This window comes from Eschscholzia californica, unplaced genomic scaffold (genome assembly GCF_041429995.1).
Source record: "Eschscholzia californica isolate CP2 unplaced genomic scaffold, dmEscCali1.0.p SCAF_1, whole genome shotgun sequence".
NCBI lineage: Eukaryota > Viridiplantae > Streptophyta > Magnoliopsida > Ranunculales > Papaveraceae > Eschscholzia > Eschscholzia californica.
This window is the reverse complement of record NW_028238198.1, coordinates 3,382,712-3,402,943: the sequence shown is the minus strand read 5'-3', so window position 1 is coordinate 3,402,943 and position 20,232 is coordinate 3,382,712. Positions and strand designations below refer to the sequence as shown.

Here is a 20,232-nt window from a genome sequence, read left to right as displayed (position 1 = left end):
AGTCTGTGAATGAGAAGCTGGATTTTCATTCCATTTATGGCCATTTTGCAGTCTAAACCAAAATTTCCACTGACAGACTGACGTTAGCAACCTCGTCAGAATATAGCCTGGTGCTTTTGCATCTGGTTGAGCTTAAAAAACATCCCCATTACTGGCTTACTGCACCGGTAGAAAGTGCTAGAGTTTTAGAGTTTTGCACAATGTTCATTGGTTTGAAGTAAGATAAATCCAGAAGCTACAAGAAAATAGCAGATTTTTTTTTTTTTTTGTTGAGAAACACCGGTAATTGCTTGCTTGTTATAGAATTCATTTCGAAAATGACACATTTATGTGTTTATAGATCATTTGAATACAATTGAGTAGTCTTCATCAAGAAGGGCACTTCCTAGTTGTACCTACCATATACATACTTGCGTCTAACTCTTTCTTCCAACTCAAAGAGATTAAAATACAAAAAAGAAGTTGATGATAATACTACTTAAGGAGAAAATGACAGATCTTATTAAACCGAAATTGCAAACGACCAAAATACCCTTCAGTCTACTTGGAACATATCGTATTTTATACTGTTATCGGATCGTAATGGCTTCACCGTGAAGCTTGAAAAGCTCATGATTGAGCAGTAATATGGGTCTCTCTCTACTGGCATTACTAGGGTTTGAGTCTTACGCTATCGAAAAAGAAAATATGGAACAAAAGTAGTGATAGTTTACATTTTTAGTACAGGGCAAGATTATCAAAGCAATTCAAGACAATCACAAAATACCCATATAAAGTTATATTATTAACAGGTAAAGTAACCGTTAGGCCGTTATATTCAAAAAACCTCCCGCCTTTTCTTTTCTTTTCAATTCCCACCAAAGACATTGCTTCTAAGTCATGAAAATCAGAAAAAGGAAAAGTTTAGAGATTGAGAAAGAAATGACACCTAACAATATCAGTAGGTACAACTTATTTCTCCTTTATAAACTCATACATTACGGACAAACGAATTTTATGTTATAATCTCGAGCTCGTCGAAGAAACTCAAGCACTGGAAATCAACAGATTCAGAATGAAAATCGGAGATAAAGACCGTCAGATACACCACCGATGCCATTCACTTGCAAAATTGAGATTACCCGTCTCATTTTTCTTCGTTTTCACTATTATTTCCTGTGCAGGTAAATTTTCAATTCTGAATTTCCTAGTTCTTGAAATTTGTTCATTTTCGGTTTCATTTTAATTTGGTGTTCTTGTTTATGTTATATCTGTAGCTGCTTATGATCCATTAGATCCAAATGGTAACATTACTGTCAAATGGGACATAATGTCTTGGACTGCTGATGGATATGTAGTGAGTGTTCTTCCTCTCATTAGTTCTCTGAAAAAATTCCACTACTACTTAGTACTTGAAAGCCATGGGACATGTCGGGCTGACAAGACCACAGGCCGCTTCAGGCCGACAGTGCCCGACATGAAAGTCTATATGACTCGAGAAAAGCTTTAAGCAACTCGAATAATTAAAAGATCTGACGACGTTTATACTCATTTGTCTTTCAGGCGACTGTAACGATGAATAACTTCCAAATGTATCGGCATATAATGAGTCCAGGATGGACTTTAGGATGGACATGGGCTAAGAAAGAAGTAATTTGGACCATGAATGGAGCCCAAACTACAGAACAAGGAGATTGTTCCAAGTTCAAAGGAAACATACCACATTGTTGCAAGAAGAACCCAACTGTTGTGGACATGCTTCCTGGAGTTCCCTATAATCAACAGTTTTCCAATTGCTGCAAAGGCGGAGTTCTCGCATCGTGGGGACAAGATCCATCCGCAGCTGTCTCAGCCTTTCAAGTTAGCGTTGGGCTTGCAGGAACTACAAACAAAACAGTTAGAGTACCAAAGAACTTCACTCTGCTCGGGCCAGGGCCTGGTTACACGTGTGGTCCGGCAAAGATTGTTCCACCCACCATCTTCCTCACACCCGATCGCCGACGAAAGACTCAAGCATTAAGTAAGTTTCTACTCAAACAGGTTGTTCTGCAGGAATTTTAGGGTTTTGATGGAAATGGGTAATTGGGTAATTCATTCATTATTTGTTTCTGCAGTGACATGGAATGTGACATGTACTTATTCACAGTTCCTGGCAAGGAAGAACCCTAGTTGTTGTGTTTCTTTCTCATCTTTCTACAATGAGACAATTACTCCTTGTCCATCTTGTGCTTGTGGTTGTCAAAACAAACATAACTGTATCAAGTAAGAACTCAACTAAATCCTAAATTGAATTCAATGATATCGAATTCAGTTTTCATAGTTTGTAGGTAACGGTTATACGAGTATCTAAATCATTATGTGGTGCATGATATTACAGAAGCGATTCGAAGTTGCTAAGTGTCGTGGGAGTAAACACGCCAAAGAAGGATAATACACCGCTTCTGCAGTGCACGCACCATATGTGCCCGGTTAGGGTTCATTGGCACGTTAAACTCAACTACAAGGACTACTGGCGAGTCAAGATCGCTATTACTAATTTCAACTACAGACTGAACTACACACAGTGGACTCTTGTGGCTCAGCACCCGAATCTCAACAATGTCACCCAAGTTTTCAGTTTCGACTATAAACCACTCGTTCCTTACGAGTCCATAAGTAAGTAAACAGAAACATCAAAATATCAAATACAACGATAATTTAAAAGAAAATAACAGTGGCTGATATTGTTCGATCTTTTATGTATGCAGACGATACGGGTATGTTTTATGGCATGAAGTACTATAATGACTTGTTAATGGAGGCCGGACCAGCCGGAAATTTACAGTCAGAAGTTCTTCTCCAGAAGAACAAGGATACTTTCACACTAAAGCAAGGATGGGCTTTCCCGAGGAAGGTCTATTTTAATGGTGATGAATGCATGTTACCTCCACCAGATACTTACCCATATCTTCCAAATTCTGCCTACAAAAGAAAACTAGGGTTCACTACATTGTCTGTTACTTTCGTATTCCTATTTATGGCTATTGCTTGATCTAGTCGGAGTGAGGAAGTGAAGAAACACCACCTTCAGAAGCTCCTACGGCGAAAACGAAATGTCAATTTTGGGTGCAGAATCACCATAGCTTACACGATTTATGCAGGTATTATCGAACTGAATTTTTTTTTTATCGATCACAAGCCTGTAAAATACGGAACTAAATTCTGAACTGTCTATTATGTACACATTCTAATTGTTCGAAACTATGATAGTTGTAATAGAACTCAGAATATAAAATAATAGATATGAACTCTTTGATCAAAATAATAATAGTAATTAATTCTACTGTGTGAATGGATTATTACACTGAAAGAACGATATATTACATGTCGATTTCATACAAACAAGATCACTTAACTAAATTAATTAAGATGATATAACAACTAGTGGAGCACAAAAAGGTAGAGATTTCTAGCTGCGAGTAGATATACAAAAATATGAAATTTGGCTCAACATAGAAGAACCCATTTCAGTTGCCATAGATACAGTAAGCCCACGGTTTAGCTTGTCGTGATTTTGGGAAGTCTCGTAAAGTAACACATCATAAGAAGAGATATGCCACGGATTAACTTTACTAGGCATAGGTTAATAATAATGTGAAAGATGTCAAGAGAGCCGTGATAGTACCAAGTAAGGAAATAATCGGTCGGGAACTAGCATTCGGCAACCATGGATAGGACTCTGGAGGTGGCATGACACAATTGTCACCATTGAAGTAAATTCTTCGAGGAAAAGCCCAACCTTTATCGAAAGTGAAAGTTGACTTGTCCTTCCGGAAAAGTATCTCTGACTGTACATTCCCAAGAGGGCCAGCTTGCATGAGAAAATCGTTGTAGAATTTAACCCCCCATAACATGGCAGTATCATCTGTACCACGAAAAGTAAAACATTATAGAACTCGTTACTACCACATACATATGTCGCAAAAAAGTATCAGATTCATACTCTCTCTCTTAGTCTCATTGAAAAAATCGAGGATAGTACTTACTAATAGAAGCATAAGGAGTTAATGGTTTGTAATTGAAACTAAATATCTGAGTGATATTGTCAAGGTTCGGATGTTGAACGACCATGTTCCACTGTGTATAGTTCATCCTGTAATTGAAATTTGTGATTGTGATCTTCACCCGCCAGTACTCTTTGTAGTTAAGCTTCACATGCCAGTGAACCCGAATCGGGCACATATGGCTAGTACACTGAACTAAAGGTGAAAAGTTGTTTTTACCAGGACGTTCAATAGCCGAAGCTAAATATGGCGAGTCTCCCCTGTAAAAGAAGACCATCATACTTAGAAGGAAAGTTTACAAGTAATGATAGAGATATAGAAATGGTAAGAAAGGTTTTATCCTTACTCTACACAGCTTCCTGGTTGAGTTATGTTATTTTGGCAGCCACAAGTACAAGTGGGACAGGGGACAATTGTTTCGTTGTAGAAGGATGAGAGAGAGACACAGCAAGTTGGAGTCTTTTGAGAAAGAAACTGAGAATAGGTGCACGTAACGTTCCATGTCACTGCAATAAAATGAACATGTGAGAAAAAAGTAAACCAGATCATCGATGGTTTCTATCAGCATTATCCCACATCACATAAGGCATTAAAATGGGTAAAGTAGACAAGTCTAGGGCAATCCTTTCCTTGCAAGTCAGAGTTAAGCCCAATAGCTTTTAACATGGTATCAGAGCTATTAGTTCAGGGATGAGTTGAGACTTCGTAACCTTCGCCATGTGTGGAGTGGGAATGTCAAGTGACTCCAGCACTGGCATTGAGGGAAGCTATTAGAGCATTAAACCACCTCGCATGGGGACATTAAAATTGGTAAAGTAGATAAGCTTAGGCAATTATGCTTTCGAGCCGGTTTTCAAGGAGAGCTAGACCCAACGGCCTTTAACCGTTCTAAAGTCGGTTTTTCGATTAATTATGATTGCTCTATGATTGCAAAGACTGTAGAATTTCTGCAATTAACTTACTAAGTGCTTGGGTAACCCTCCTCTGATCTGGTGATGAAAATCTACTTGGTTTTACAATCTTCGCAGGACCACACGTATATCCTGGTCCTGGTGCTTTTAACGTAAAGTTCTTCGGAACTCTTACTGTCTTGTTTGTCGTTCCAGCAGCACCAACACTAACCTGAAAAGAACTTGCTGCATTTGCAGGATCTTGAACCCATGAATTAAGCACTCCACCCTTACAGCAATTTGCTATTTGCTGATTATAAGGAGTTCCTGGTAATAAGTCCACAACCGTCGGATCTTTCTTACAACAATGTGGAATGTTCCCCTTGTATTTTGAACAATCCCCTTGCTCTGTCGTTTGAGCTCCTACCATACTCCAAATTACCTCCTTCTTTGCCCACGTCCATCCCATTGTCCATCCCGGAGCTTGGATATGACGATATTGTTGGAAGTTGTACATTGTAACAACGGCCTGTATGCAATAGGTTCACAATTTGAAACTTATAGGGATAACAAACAACAAAAGAGATGTTTAGACTGAAAAATCATGAAATTGAGTATGACCCTAAACCCTAAACGGCAACTGATTTGAAACTGCATAGAACTTGGAAAATATATATAATGGTGTATAATACTTAAAAACGCTATAGCAAGTGTTAAAACTGATATCGGAATGAGAGACGTTAGAATCAAGTTCAACTATCACTTACGAGGTAACCATCTGGAGTCCATTGCATGATATCCCATTTGATTGTGATATTTCCGTTTGGATCAAGTGCATCATAAGCTTCTGAATAAACCAACAAACAAAGCTAGTGTAAATCTCCATAGAAAAAGATTCAAACACCTAAAATTATTGACAAGATATAACAAGTTTAATACTACTAGTTTTCTTTTCCACATTAAGTTCAACCCCAAATCCATGAGATTGAGTTTCTTCATGTTATCATATACGCCTCGTATAAATAGAAAGAGAAAATTCTGTACCGTTCCATAGTTTTTGCAAATGAAACACCTCAAGATTGTTACTAGAACCTTATCTATTTCATCCATGTAAGAGATTAAAAGTTATAGGTGAATATTGTGGTCGTCCTACTCGAAACCAGTCGGCAATGAGTGGAGAAGACCTAGATATTATACTAATACATATTCTCCCACGCCTCCTTGTCGAGTTATTTGAACGTAACACATGTTTTTTTGTTGGGTGACGTAGAGCATGTGTGGTTGTTAGGGCTGTCACATATAGGTCAGAGGCCTGATACCATGTTAATTTTGTAATCGTCCATCAAAACCAATTAGCGTTGACTGGAGAGGACCTAGATATTATATTCTTGGTTACTAAAATACTCTTTTTCGTGCGGGATATTCTCACAGCAGAAAATCTCAGTTCCTGATGACAGACTTCAATTGGAAACTGAATTCCATAATAAAGAATAACCCAAGGATCAAAGCTATAACTAAGAGTGATAAATTAAGGTAACTACTTAATGAACACAGTTGATATAATGGTGAAAATGGGAATTCTACTCCATTGATCTATCATTTTCCAAAAAAAGTAGAAGTCTTATCATCTCCCCATTTCTCAAAACATCAAATTCACCACAAAAAAAAAAAACTAAATCTGTAAACAGAAAACACAATTCAAAATTTCCATTATCAAGAGTAGTCACACCATATTAAAACATGCCAAATTAATCAAGAAATTAAGGAATAAAATTTCTCTAAAACAATCAAAACCCATTTAATATAACAAAAAAATTACCCGAAAGAAGATGAAGATAAATTAAAAGCACAAACTTGAAAGCAAAATCTTAAAGACAGACAAATAAACAAACCTATTGAGCTGAAACTGAAGCATGAAAGCAAGAAACCAAGTGAAATGATGAAACTAGTGAAGTTGGAAATAGATCTGGATGAGAGAAGATAACCCATTTTAATGGAAAAATAGAATATATTTTTTTTAATTCTTCTATATATTTAGTTTTGGAGAGAGAATGAGATCTATGATCAGAAGAAGGAAACGTGTGTGGGTGATTGCTTTTACTCACTTGGAAGCTTATAATAAGAGCTTCTTAAGAGTTTAATACTGAGTAATATAATATGGAAATCAAAAGTAGGAGGAGACTTCAATAAAACAAGTGTACTTTAATATCTAAACAAAGACTAATTTAATGGCATCCAAACAGATCCTCACTGGATGCTACCTATTGTTATGCTCCTCTTCTTGCATGTATTTACCAAAATGGCAAATGGGCAAATATGGTGATATATTGTCTAGTTCATCTCTAGTTTTTTTTGATAAAAATAGTTCATCTCTAGTTACTACTACTTATTGGTTTTAAGTTGGATGACTGTAAATTTAATATGATATCAGATCTAGTTAGGTCTAGAAAACCAAACATGTTTCCCACATCTCGAAAAAAAGAAAATACTTGTTAGTTCAAAAAACTTTAGACGTGAGGAAACGTGTGAGGATAGTCTCATGTAAAAACGATTTTTGATAGTCTAGAAACGAGTTGATTTAGAGCTTGACTCACATTTGAGACCTAATTAAGAAAAAGGAAATAAAGACAAAGCCAAAAGTAAAATAGTTGAAGTAAGAGGGTATTCTGGTAAAAAGAGCAAGCTTAAATGCCGACAATAATTACCTAGTGTTTGGGCTAATTAATATAGTATTCTACGGGGCCATCAAGTGTCCGTGTGTTGTCTATCTATCTCTCTCTCTCTTTAATGATTAGAATATCTAACCAAACTGTCCGTCGGATCAATTTAAAACAAGAAAATGTTGGTTCTTTTGGGCATCTCTAGACTGCAGAAGAATGTTCTCGACACTCGATCAAAATTAAATTTATTCCAAACATAAAGACGGGACACTGGCTTATATCTGCATCTCACCATTTGATCTATTTTTATTGCGAGGATATAAATCTATTTGCTAGACACAACCATTTATTTTTTATTAAATTGTTAAACAACACTAAAGATCGATTTATTGGTTTTATCTAGCAAATAATTTTTTGAATCATAGATTGCTAATTGCTAAATATAACTATGTTTTAACTTCCCAAAATTATTTACTAGACACAATTTTTTCTTTTATTAAATTATCAAACAAAAATATAATTGGTTGTATTAGTGTTATCTAATATGTTAAAAAATACTTAAACGTGTTATAGGTTTTAAGAAAATATACATTATTTATATGTAGTATGATTTTATGTAGTATGATTTTATGAAATATACATTATTAAAGTTTAAATTAAACTTAAAAATATACATAGTGATTTTATGTTATATGATTTTATGAATATCCCATGAGATTTTTTTTTGTTGAACAATATCCGTTGGACTTGATAAACCAAAATTCTAATCTATAAATACCTGTCGGATACTTGGTGATTTATGAATGAATATCCGTTGGGACTCTTTTTTGTTGAAAATATACGAGGAACCAAAATTTAAACTAAGCTTGACTAAGTCATACTTATTAGGATTACAAAAGATACTATCTCTATCTCTTTGAACCCAATATTTTTTGAGAAAAAATTCGGTTATATTTGATTTTTTTTTCTTTGGATTTTACCTCAAATTATAGTTTTTAATGCTCTGATTGGAATATAATATCTTTTTGTTATTTGTTAATATTTGATTAATTTTTTAGTTTAATGTTTGAAAAAAATTTATTTATGAATAATTAATTATGGTAATAGAAATTTGAATTTTGAGAAAAAATTTGATTATATTTGATATTTTTTCTTTTAGTGTTGGGTTTAGCAATTTAAGACAAAATTCAATTAATTTAGCTATTTTGTGTAATAATTTTTTTAGAGTTGTGTATAGAATGGAAGAGAGATTCGGTTGTACTTGATTTTTGGTGTTGGTGTTGTTAGCAATTTAGGACACAATTTTAGTTTGTTTTATTTAGTTATTTTTGTCTAATAGTTGTCCTTAGCAAAACTGAAGTTGCATATAGTAGCATCCTTCTTTTTTGAGAAGGACTGTTTTTATTGTTGTATCAGCATTCTCAGAAAAGCCTACTGCTTTGAAAAATAAAAAAAAATCTCGGTAAAATAAAGATTTAAGACAATAAACAAATTTGGGGACATATTTTTTTTTAGTACAAAAACTGAGTTGATCAAACATTGCCTCTTAATTTTCATCTTCTCTCTCTCTCTCTTATGGATCTATCTCCCCCTCTCCCTCTGTCTCGCACCATCTCTCTTGTTCTCTAATTCTTTGCCTCTTCTTCTTTTAGTCTCTCTCTTGATTCCTCATTGTTTATCTCTTACTTCATCTCTCTTTTACTCTCACTAACTATGTCTCTCGATCTCTCACTGTTTCACTCTCAATCTCTCATTGTTTCTCTCCTTCTCTCACAAAGACACCGCTTTGGCAAAGGGAAGCGTTCTCTTCGTCGGAACCTGACATCGAAGAGGGTTTTTAGTAAAACCCTCCTCGAAGATTACATGGCCACGAACTCTCTGTGATTTCCGCAGAGAGATCTATACTGACCGAGAGAGAGAGAGAGATACTACGAGAAAGAAAGATATAGATAGTGATAAGGATGTGTCTACAACGAGAGAGATAATGAGGGAGAGAGAGATCTAGAGTGAGAACTACATAGAGATAATTAGTTAAAGCGAGAAAGAGTGAGAAAGTGAGAGAGAAAGAAAGAGATAACGAAAGCAACAAGAGAGGGAGAGGGCGACCGTGAGTTAAAGAGGAAATATAAGAGGTGGTCGGAATAGTGGTGGCCAGAATAGTGGTGGTGGGAAGTTGTTGTGGTGAAGCGGAAGATTAGGAAGAAATGTTTGATCAAGTGAATTTTTGGACTAAAATATAATATGCTCCCGAGAATATATTAAAAAACATGAATTCTCTAGAAAATTTATTCCCCGGAGATGATTCGTTATTCTCCAAAGTCGCAGCCTTTTCAAATTTATTCTTTTTTTTCTCTGTTATTGTAATATTCCAAATACTTCAGTATTAAAATGTCACTTTCCCTCACAAATTTTCTATCAAATTTGTCTTATGAAAAACAGTCTTTCACACTTTTAAAAGGGGCTATGATAATAATTGGACTTTACATATTGATTTTTTTTTTTTTTTTTTTGTTGAACTTTCCATACATTAATTACTAAAAACGTTATTACAATATTTATCAACTAAAATACAAGGAACATTATTCCACTTTTTTGCTTCTATTCTTCTTTCTAGCCCATTTTGCCAGCTTGTCTGCTTGCGAGTTGAGTTCTCTTCTTGTGAATTTGAATTGAACTACATCGAAATTGCTTCTGTTTTCTCGTATTCTTCAGAGGTGGATTAAAGATTGCCAGTGAACTGAATGTTTACTATTGTGAATGTGCTTGATAAGGTTAATGTTGTCGCTTTCTATTATAATTGACTTGTGGTTCTGTTCTTTCGCCCATTCCATGTCATATAAAATTGCCATTGCTTCACTTTCTTCACTATTTCTTGCCCTCGAGGATTTCACTTTAGCTTCTATAAATTTGAATCTGCATTGTGAGCTATTAAGCTTATTCCCGTGTTGGATGTTACGTTAATAAATGATGCATCAACGTTGATCTTAATGAAATGTTCTGCAGGCGGTTGCCATTTTTCAGTGGATTTATGTTTGATTTTCTCAGGATTTTTGTTGTTTTTTGGAAATGATTTGATCATTCTGATGATCTTATGAAGATCATTAATCTCATGTTGAAAACAGTGGTCACATCTTACTTTCCATAAAATTCAGAGTATGCTCGCGAAGTGAATATCTTCACTAGTGTAGCATTGATTGGTATTTTCTTCCCACGAGAAGATCCAATCTGAGATAGATGTTATTTTTTCGGATATAATATTAAAATTAAACCAAACGTTCTTTGCCAGTGCACAATGTAAAAGTGCATGTTCGATTGTTTCGGTATTCATACAATTCGGACATTTAGTGTTATTATCGATGTATTTTCCTATTCTTTCTCTAACAGGGAGGGCTTTAGTACAGATTTTCCAGATGAAGATTTTTACCCGAGGAATAGTTGGAATAGACCAGATGAACTTCCAGTTCTGCTGATTAGGATTTTGATTGATATTGTTAGTGCTAAGATGTTGGTACATAGATTTCACAGTGAACTTACCCGATCTGGTAAGTTTCCATTTGATTTCTTTCTTATTGTTAGATTGTTTTCAAGCATTTTTTTTTAATAAGGTGGTAGGTTATGACAAGATCTCATCACTACAAATATCATATCAAAATTTGTTGCAATATGTGATTTGCAATTACATATCGAAATTTTGCTTTGTGAGGAGCCATTGAAGTCAAACCCTAGCCAGTGACAAATCTATAGTGAGATATCAGATATTGTATAAAGTAGAAATGCCCAACTCTAGTTTTGTGACTTGAAAAAAATTAGTTATGTTTTGGTCGGGAAAAATGGCAAACTAAAAATATCATGAATATAACATAGATTACAGAAAAAAAAATGGTATAATAATATAGTTGCCATACGAAATTTTAAAGGCACCCAAAAATTTATGTATAACTTTATATAGACACGCCATATGATATAAGGTCAATCTATACTTTACTTTCTAAAGGCACAGGTTGCCATTTTTCCCGATATAAGGTCAACTCTATACTTTTCATAGGGCTCACTAGCTACCACTAGTTATCACGCCATATGATATAGACACGCCATATGATATAGACACGCCATATGATATAAGGTCAACTCTATACTTTTCATAGGGCTCACTAGCTACCACTAGTTATCTAAAATCACTATCAAACTAGTCTAAGAATTGATAACATCAGGAGAAACCTTTTTAAGTAGTTTGATTTTCATGGTTGATTACTTTACTCAAATTAAAGCTGCACAAATTTTTCATAGGTATGATAGCATTGATTTTACAAAACATAGAGAAGAAAGATAGTAGAGTTCCCCAACAACCGCCAGTTGAACAGCCTGAACTGATCAATCGCTTGTGTGACTGACCTTCGAGATGAGACACTTCGATTTAATTAATGTAGGAAAAAGGTCCAAGCATCTAATACGTTTTCCATTAATTATGTGAATACAAGATCAAATTACATGATGATGGTATGATGATGGTTAATTGATAAGGATATGGTATAACCAAATGTTTGACTGTAAACAAGACTTATATTTTATTTTGTACCATGTATTCACAATCTTTTTAGATAATTAGTGGCAATAAAAAAATAATCACGTCTTCTCGTGCTAATAACTAGTAGTTCAGTTGGTAGTGCATCTATTCCGCATTACGGAAGTCTCAGGTTCAATTTCGTAATACAAATCTAGGAGTATTTATTAAACTTGGGTATAAAACGAAGTAAATAGATGAGCTTTTTAGCTAGTAATTTAGTTAGTCTTTGGACCCATTTCCATAAGAGTCACATAATGACTTTATAACATAAAATACTCCTCATTTTTTATGGGTGCCTTGCTCATTAAGCCAACACAAGCACATTTTTTTGTGTGTGGAAAACCTAAACTGTTCCTTCCTTATTCAAAGGTCGCATTGTTACGAAATTACGACCAAGCTACCTTCAAAAAAATTATTGACCTAATTATTTTCTTCTCCAATCTTTAAACCCAGAGCCGCTATTTCTCTGAAAATTTCACTCTTTCTTTCTTGAATGGTTAAAGAATACAGGTGTCAAATGCGATTTTGTTTACGCCTCATTTAACAGAGAAGAAAGAAGCTCAAATTCAAGATCTATTTTTTTTTTTTCTCTTGAAAATTGGGGTTCTTGATTTTAATTTTGTAGCTGAAGAAAGGGTTTTCATAGATTAGTCTTTTTTCCTCTTATGCTAAATAGTTTATTGGATTCATTAATCTCCTCATGGATTCTTCTCGCTCTCAAGCATTCGGCCAAACTGAGATTAATTGGGACAAGTACGTCTCTCTCCCTCTCTCTCTGAAATTCTTACATTTTTGTCTAGATTCTTTATTAATCATGGAATTAACGTTTAATACAGTAATTGTGTTCTTACTTGCTCTGATCATAGATCCTTAATCTGTCTATTTAAGGGTTTTAATTATCGGACTTGTGGCTTTGAATTTTTTTTTTTTGCAATCTTGAAGAATAATGGAATTTGGGTTTTGATGCTTATAGGACCCATAGTCCCATACCACAATCTTTTGGGATTTTTTTGCAATCCTGAAGAATAATGTCTTTTAGGGTTTCGTGCTATTGTAATTCCTGTAGAATCCTTGAGTGGGTAGTAATGGGGTTGTCCATTTTGAATGAAATGTATGAACTCTGATGAATTTCAGCATAAATTGATGAACTTTGGTTGTCTCCTGTTTTCACTTCTTCTTCTTAACCAACCAAATTCGTAAATAGGAAAGCGAATAAACGTGGGGATTTTATCAAAATTTGATAAGCGATTCTTGATACGAAATCGTTTAGTAGTTAAAATTAAGGCAAGGACTAGTTATTTTTCACTTATGAGTTATAATTAAGATGTTCTTTGCTTCAGTTCTGTATGTTGTGATCTTGATTCTTCGCTTCTCTTTTACGGTGCTACTTTCTGGGTCGTGTAAAGTTCTTATGATTTTAAGTTCTTCCTAAACATGCAGGCTCGACAAAACAAAGTTCTATGTTGTAGGAGCTGGTCTCTTCACTGGCCTTACAGTGGCCTTATATCCTGTCTCTGTTGTAAAGACCAGGGTGCAGGTTGCTACAAAAGATTCTTTAGAGAAAAGTGCATTTTCCGTTGTCAGAGGCTTACTTAAGAGTGAAGGAATTCCTGGTTTATATAGAGGGTTTGGTACAGTCATAACTGGGGCAATCCCAGCAAGAGTTATCTTTATGACTTCTTTGGAGACAACGAAAGTTGCTACCTTTAAGATGATTGAACCATTTAAGTTTTCTGAACCAACACAGGCAGCTATAGCAAACGGTATTGCTGGAATGACATCTTCACTTTTTTCTCAGGCTGTGTTCGTCCCGATCGACGTGGTATCTCTCCTACACCCCCACCCCCCCTCTATACAGTTTTCATATTTATGGAGTTGAGAATGTCGAGACTATTTTAGTTCTGTTTGTTAACGATGTCCTAATGTCGGACTTTGTTAATCTTTTGGATGTTGATTATTGTCATGAACGAATCTTTGTTAGGTTAGCCAAAGGCTGATGGTGCAAGGATACTCAACCCATGCAAAGTACAGCGGTGGACTTGATGTCGCTCGCAAGATTATAAAAGCTGATGGAATTCGGGGATTATATAGAGGATTTAGTCTATCGGTCATGACTTATTCACCTTCTAGTGCTGTCTGGTGGGCAAGTTATGGTTCTAGCCAACGCTTTATCTGGAGGTGAAATGTTCTCTAATTAGCTTCTGTTTGATTAGTTGAGTTGAGCAGTAACCTATAGTGAAAATTAGGTTTTCAAAGTGGTTTATGGTTTTCTTAGACAGTATGATTCTCTTGTTTATCATGTTTCCATTCATACTATGTCTTCAACAAGGTTATTACAGAACCTGGCAACTATGTGACATGCTGACTTTGGGATGTGATTGTGGTTTATATGGGCCAGATAGAAATAGCTTCATGATCCTCCAACGCATGCCATGTCTTGCAAAAATGTTGTATACTTGTATTTACGGATAGCTAAATTTTGTGTACTTACTGATCCGGGTAGCCTTTGTCTTGATGTTTTCGTATTTTGGACAGGTCATTAGGTTATGGTACTGAGGGTAAACAATCTGTTCCTGACCCGTGGACAGTAGCATTAGTTCAAGGTGGTGGAGGGATAATAGCTGGCTCAGTTGCTTCCTGCATCACAACTCCGTTGGATACAATTAAGACTCGATTACAGGTGATGTTCCTGAATCCTGAGCCTTAAATTCACATGAATTTTTTGTATTCGTTTATCTTTAACACTGTAACTATCCTCTACTCAAGGTATTCCAACTCTTCTCATCTTTCGGATGAAGCCTGTATACAGGATTTCACTTTTCTTTAGCACTAATAGAATATGCACGAGCAGTAGGTAAGTCTCAAGCATGTTAAAACTGTCCTCTGAATGTTAACGAGTTACGAGCATGGCAGGAAGACCAGAAATATATATTTAGAGAATTAGACTGAGATGCAATAACGTGTTGCATATTATATGTGAGAGTTGAGACTGGCTCTAGGTTGTGGAATCGTGTTGTATCTATCCTTGATTGTTTATTTTCTTGCATGTCAGTATCTAAGCTTAAGAAGTAACTGAACGCTTAGGTTCGCCTGTTGTCAAATCGAGTCTTTTTCATTCTAAACATGATAATACCCCGCCTAGTTTGATTAAGGCAATTAAAGGAAATGCCTTCAGTTTATTTGCTTTACTATCTGACTGATAAAAATTCCATCTTGGAAGATTAATAGTTGCGCTTACAAAAATGCCGTTGAGTGACTGGTTTTTTTTCTGAGCCTTCCTAACATCTGTTTTTACAGGTATTGGGACACGAAAAGAGGGAAACTGCAAGACAAGTTGTCAAAAAACTCATAGTTGAGGATGGATGGAAAGGTTTATATAGAGGGTTGGGTCCAAGGTTTGTCAGCATGTCAGCCTGGGGAACATCGATGATCTTAGCCTACGAATATCTAAGTACTCAAACAACTTTTCCTATCGATAAAATAATCTAACTGTTACTGTACTTTTTATATTAACCATATTCGTTTTCTTTTTTCTTTTTCTTTCAGAGCGCTTGTGTGCAAAAGATGACATCTGATTATTTCTTCTATTAGTGGCCCGTGCTCGTCCTTATGGAACGGACCCTCAATTCGTTGTTCACAAGTTCAGATTCTTTCAGTCTAACCTGATGATGCTCAAGATGATAATTATCAAGGTTGTTGTAAAATACACTCTTCTGTGGCTCGGGTTCCAGATAACACAATCTTATATTCGACAAACATTGTTTTTTGGATTTCAGCAAAGCCAGTGTTAATTAAACTGGATTCGTCGAACCCTGGTTGATTCTTTACCCATTTTAGAAGATTGCAGATTATATTTTTTTTAGTAGAATTTTTGTTGAGCCTGTAACAATAAATAAAACTGCTTTCATTTTAATACGAAAGAAATGAATTTGGGCTTATTTTTATCTCATTGAATACTTCTTCATTTCAGGAGCTCCTTTGTGTTTCATCTATACTAGGGTTTTGGTAGCATGTCTGTTACAGTGTAATTGCTCAAAGATAGTCATCAGAATTCTTTTCAAATTCTGAAGTTTACTGACCAAAATGACTTGAAATGGATTTTGGACATTTTAAAGTGACTCCAAATCTGTAGAACCCCAAGCTATCGCAGTTACCGATACTGTCTTTGATTTCGATGTCCAGTGTTGGGCCTAATGGGTGCGGGGGTTTTGTTTCTTTTTAACGCCGATATTGTATCCGCTTCTCACACCAGACCCGAGCCTAATGGGTACGCGGTACGCGGTTTTGTTTTTACGAAGACTCCACCAGCCTTCGAAGAATGCCTAGATACGTACTAAGCTTGAGTAAACACCTATGGCCTAGGTTCCTGACGTTGTCCAAGCAATGTTACTACCACAACCCAAAAACAAGGGCTACAAGCACACCTATGGCCTAGGGCCCTAGGCTCCTGACGTTGTCCAAGCAATGTTACTACCACAACCCAAAAACAAGGGCTGCCAGAATCCGAGAACATAATTCAGGGAACCTTCGATTATGTGGAAACTGCAAATGGAAACACAAATCCCAACCATACCCGGAAAGAACAGATAACAGGAGATAAATCCATGCGAGAAAAAAATTGTATTGCCTAGTCTATATAATTCGACAAGACTGTATTTGGAAATGTTCTGTCACCATTTCTTTTCAGTTTTCTGGGGGTAACAAGCGATTGTTACGATATCTAGTGAGTAAGCTAGTTAGGAATGTACAAAGTCACCTTCTTCATCATTTCGAATGGAATCTGTAATCTCCAATCCTTCTGTTCTCGACCAAACGGTCTACCTTTGCCTAAACTATCTCTGTTCTCCTTCACATTTGCTAATCTCCAAGTACATTCTTCAGATTCAGTATTAAAGGATTCCAACAAAAACACTCCCTCTTTTTGCAGTTTTTTGTTCTCTTCTTCTATATAGCTTACTCTCATTGGCATATCTTTGAAACGATCCAAGTCGTCTGGAACCTTTAGTAATCGTACGCCCGGAGAGGAAACCTACAAGCCAAACCTAGTTTTTATTTCTGTCTAAAGCCATGAAGAAATCATGTCTTGTTGAAATAACTTGTCAATATCGGCTCGGTATGAATATTTAGGTTACCTCTAGAGCTAAATCGTCGGGTATCTCTGCATATTCTCCTCTTTCCTCCAATTGTTGCCGGTACAGGTTCAATTGTTTCTCGTACAGAACCCTAAATTTTTTTATTTCCTCCATGCTTGGAAGACCATACCTGCGAAAAATATAGCAACCCACGAGTTTACGGAGAAGAAATGGAAGATTACAACATTGCTGCATCATTCCTACTAAAGGAGTAAGATGTTGATGGATCATAGTTGAGAACTAACAAACTTCCCTGTCATTGATTTTGTTTCGGAAGTTAAAATCTAACAAAAGATAAAAGTATCTACCAAGCTTACTTGTTTGAGATTTTATCGAGTCTGACATAAATGTATCCGCTAGAATATATCTTGAAGGCGAAGAGCTTCATATCATCGCCGAATTGGAGTAGGACTTCATTGGCAATGGAAAGAGCCTGTTTTCCCCAAAGAGTGTCTCCTAACACAACTCCACCACCACCCCCTCCATCCCCTATCTCTACTTTACGTGAAAAAAATCTAAACAGATGCATACTGAATAGTTTTCCAGGACCACCCGAACAACCATAATGAAACACACCTACCATGGGGTCGGCCTCGTCTTCCTCCTCCCGTCCATCAGTATCTTCCCCTTCAGATTCTTTATCTGCATATAAGAAAGACAAAACTTCCTTTCACTAACATAGCATATGATGTCTGTGGCTCTGTGCAGGTCATGAAGGATTTTTGACGTCGAATATTGTAACGCTCCAAGATTTAGTAGTTATCACTATTATCCCCTCGTTGATACCCAAGCACGAAAGCCCATAGGATCAAGGGCGGAGTCAGGATTTTAAACTAACCCGGACTAGGGTAAAATTACTTAGAGAACAATTTTTTTTTTTTTACTTTTAGTGTATATGCACTAACCCGTTGTATTTTAAAAGTAATTTTTTGCCTAATACAATATTTTTCTATCATTGTTCTTATATGTAACTTAACTTTCCAAACTCAAACAAGTATTTCCAAAAATTCTCATTAGATAAATAATATCTACGTGAAATTTTAGATAATAGTTCAAACGTGAAGCACTTAAAAAATTTCACATCCATTAAAATTAATGTATGTGATCATTGGTAATTTGAGGACAAAGAACTATAACATAGTATGTAGCCTACGAAAAGGGATAAAATTTAACTTACTAAAAAGAAGAGGTCAAAAAATTTTGGTTCAGAAATAAGAACCAAAAGAGAATTAATACGTAATGCAAAGACTAATACAGAATTAATGCACAAAATAAAAACAAAACTACAATTTGAGTGGGAGGAGCATCGACACCGTGTCCTTGTACGCGCTTAGGCTAAGATCCTACCACCCAAGCTACGACTCAATTTTGTAATGTAAGACGTGTAGATTCTATAAGTTCCTAACATTTGAACCCTGGTTACAACCAGGGACTGCACCACCCTAGCTCTTCTTCTTTTTTTGAGAAATCGACTACGATCTACGGTAGTCGTTACAATGCATTGATAATCGAGACGATGTGATAAGCACTATAACTGCCGAAATATTACTGGACCTAAAATCCGACAAATTAAATGCCCTAAAGCCTACATAAACTACTTTATTTATACCCAAGTTTAATATTCCTGGATGTATCGAACGTGAGATCTCTGCATTACAGAGTACATGTACTGACCAACTGGGCACCACCTTAACTCTGCCCTTGCATGGGATGCTAAGTGAAAATAGACACCACTTGTATAGGCAAACAGACAGAATGCTCGAAAGCACTTCGTCTGTAAGATAGCGATGTGATCTACCACAACGCCATTAACCAAGAGGGATATAATACATACATATATATATAAACAAACAGGCAAAGCTAGAATAGATGAACACCAATAAACAAAAAAAGTAATCTAAACAAACAAGGGTTGTTTATATTTTCTTGAGGAGAGATTGAAATCTGACTTAAAAACATAGATAAACAACACAAACAGAAAGTGGGGAAGAAGAAGTAGTAGGAGCTAGCAAGCAGTACCTTGAAAACGGTCAAGTTGTTGTTTCTGTCTTTTATCACTATAAGATGATTTTGTGCTTAAGAATCTATGAACTAAAGAAGATGAAAGAGAATAGTTGCTGTTGGGTATGGGAAGAAATTGAGACCGGATGAGAGAAGAAGAAGAAGAAGAAGAAGAGAGTGGGTTGTGAAGTTTTGTTAAAGTAGAAATTGGTTGGTGGGTTGGCCTTATTTGCAACAAGGATGAAGAAGAAGAAGAACAATTAGTAGTAGTAGTAAGAGTAGATTTCATGATGGTATTGCTGCTACGACTACAAAGTTGAAACAGAATTCTTGTCTTCTTCATCGTCCTGCTTTTCTCTCTCTCTCTCTCTCTCTCTCTCTCTTCAAAGTATAGTATAGAGGAGGAATCAAACTCAATATCTTGCTACACAAGTTGAGTTTGAGGCCTTTTAAATACTACTACTACTTACTTATAGCCCAAGGCCCCAAGCACAAGACGTCCCATGTATATAGGACTATTATAACCCCCATCTTTGAGTACTAAGGGCGATTCCAACGTATGGGAACGGGGTCCCCAACCCCACTATCATTCCAACTCGAGAGCCCTGGGCCTGTGCTCCCGGTGAGGCTGGGAGTCCCAGAGGCCGTTTAGAGTTCTATTTTGGAAAAGATGAAATCAGTAAATTATAAAATTCAATTTTTTTTGTAAATGTATTTTTTTTTAAATAAAATTCCATTGATTGAAAAGCCAAATACAAAATAACTTTCCCCCAAACATATAACCGAAATACAAAAAAACAAGTAAAATAACCGATAACAGTTTTGTTAGTCGCTGCGATCTTTAGTATTCCACAAGTGCTCTGTAGGATCTGCGCTTAATTGTGTGTGAACATCTTTGCTTCTAACTCAGCCAAGACGATCAAACATTTCTTCGACAATAGTTTCCTCGTCAAGCACTGCTTC

At 35.9% G+C, this 20,232-nt stretch overlaps 4 protein-coding genes across 5 annotated transcripts; 2 read left to right on the top strand and 2 right to left on the bottom strand.

The window, feature by feature from the left end:
* The first annotated feature begins 905 nt into the window (after window positions 1–905).
* LOC147563301 (COBRA-like protein 4) lies at window positions 906–3,280 on the top strand. 2 transcript variants are annotated; one of them, XM_086636372.1, is made up of 6 exons: window positions 906–1,163; window positions 1,257–1,336; window positions 1,543–1,999; window positions 2,094–2,241; window positions 2,357–2,634; window positions 2,727–3,280. In XM_086636372.1, exons 1-6 carry the CDS (start codon window positions 1,055–1,057, stop codon window positions 3,008–3,010), a joined length of 1,356 nt encoding a protein of 451 aa, XP_086492498.1. In that variant the 5' UTR covers window positions 906–1,054; the 3' UTR covers window positions 3,011–3,280. The 2 variants fall into 2 exon arrangements, with proteins under 2 accessions (XP_086492498.1, XP_086492505.1); XM_086636379.1 differs by lacking the exon at window positions 2,727–3,280 and having other exon boundaries at window positions 1,001–1,163; window positions 2,357–2,642.
* On the bottom strand, window positions 3,270–7,111 carry LOC147563300 (protein COBRA-like). The gene is made up of 6 exons (XM_086636364.1): window positions 6,805–7,111; window positions 5,680–5,759; window positions 4,985–5,441; window positions 4,369–4,528; window positions 4,005–4,282; window positions 3,270–3,883 (listed from the first exon to the last, which is right to left on the bottom strand). Exons 1-6 carry the CDS (start codon window positions 6,899–6,901, stop codon window positions 3,591–3,593), a joined length of 1,365 nt encoding a protein of 454 aa, XP_086492490.1. The 5' UTR covers window positions 6,902–7,111; the 3' UTR covers window positions 3,270–3,590.
* Window positions 7,112–12,329: 5,218 nt separating this feature from the next.
* LOC147563299 (Mitochondrial substrate carrier family protein) lies at window positions 12,330–16,074 on the top strand. The gene is made up of 6 exons (XM_086636354.1): window positions 12,330–12,889; window positions 13,577–13,958; window positions 14,118–14,314; window positions 14,672–14,816; window positions 15,434–15,587; window positions 15,683–16,074. The coding sequence occupies exons 1-6, from the start codon at window positions 12,837–12,839 to the stop codon at window positions 15,709–15,711; spliced, it is 960 nt and encodes a 319-aa protein (XP_086492480.1). The 5' UTR covers window positions 12,330–12,836; the 3' UTR covers window positions 15,712–16,074.
* Window positions 16,075–16,741: 667 nt separating this feature from the next.
* On the bottom strand, window positions 16,742–19,756 carry LOC147563298 (uncharacterized). Its single transcript, XM_086636344.1, has 4 exons — window positions 19,288–19,756; window positions 17,586–17,910; window positions 17,269–17,398; window positions 16,742–17,165 (listed from the first exon to the last, which is right to left on the bottom strand). The coding sequence occupies exons 1-4, from the start codon at window positions 19,610–19,612 to the stop codon at window positions 16,869–16,871; spliced, it is 1,077 nt and encodes a 358-aa protein (XP_086492470.1). The 5' UTR covers window positions 19,613–19,756; the 3' UTR covers window positions 16,742–16,868.
* Between the last annotated feature and the right edge of the window lie 476 nt (window positions 19,757–20,232).

What these genes read in the sequence shown, in the direction of transcription:
- LOC147563298 (XM_086636344.1), bottom strand. Translation starts at nt 19,612, where the DNA reads ATGAAGAAGACAAGAATTCTGTTTCAACTTTGTAGTCGTAGCAGCAAT. An exon ending in ACAACTTGACCGTTTTCAAG is followed by an intron (nt 17,911 to 19,287) that starts GTACTGCTTGCT and finishes TCTTATATGCAG; the next exon opens with ATAAAGAATCTGAAGGGGAA. An exon ending in CCGACGATTTAGCTCTAGAG is followed by an intron (nt 17,166 to 17,268) that starts GTAACCTAAATA and finishes TTTGGCTTGTAG; the next exon opens with GTTTCCTCTCCGGGCGTACG.
- LOC147563300 (XM_086636364.1), bottom strand. Translation starts at nt 6,901, where the DNA reads ATGGGTTATCTTCTCTCATCCAGATCTATTTCCAACTTCACTAGTTTC. An exon ending in GAGGGTTACCCAAGCACTTA is followed by an intron (nt 4,529 to 4,984) that starts GTAAGTTAATTG and finishes ATTTTATTGCAG; the next exon opens with TGACATGGAACGTTACGTGC. An exon ending in AACTCCTTATGCTTCTATTA is followed by an intron (nt 3,884 to 4,004) that starts GTAAGTACTATC and finishes TTCGTGGTACAG; the next exon opens with ATGATACTGCCATGTTATGG.
- LOC147563299 (XM_086636354.1), top strand. Translation starts at nt 12,837, where the DNA reads ATGGATTCTTCTCGCTCTCAAGCATTCGGCCAAACTGAGATTAATTGG. An exon ending in AGCCAACGCTTTATCTGGAG is followed by an intron (nt 14,315 to 14,671) that starts GTGAAATGTTCT and finishes TATTTTGGACAG; the next exon opens with GTCATTAGGTTATGGTACTG. An exon ending in CTTAGCCTACGAATATCTAA is followed by an intron (nt 15,588 to 15,682) that starts GTACTCAAACAA and finishes TTTTTCTTTCAG; the next exon opens with AGCGCTTGTGTGCAAAAGAT.
- LOC147563301 (XM_086636372.1), top strand. Translation starts at nt 1,055, where the DNA reads ATGAAAATCGGAGATAAAGACCGTCAGATACACCACCGATGCCATTCA. An exon ending in CACTATTATTTCCTGTGCAG is followed by an intron (nt 1,164 to 1,256) that starts GTAAATTTTCAA and finishes TTATATCTGTAG; the next exon opens with CTGCTTATGATCCATTAGAT. An exon ending in AACAAACATAACTGTATCAA is followed by an intron (nt 2,242 to 2,356) that starts GTAAGAACTCAA and finishes ATGATATTACAG; the next exon opens with AAGCGATTCGAAGTTGCTAA.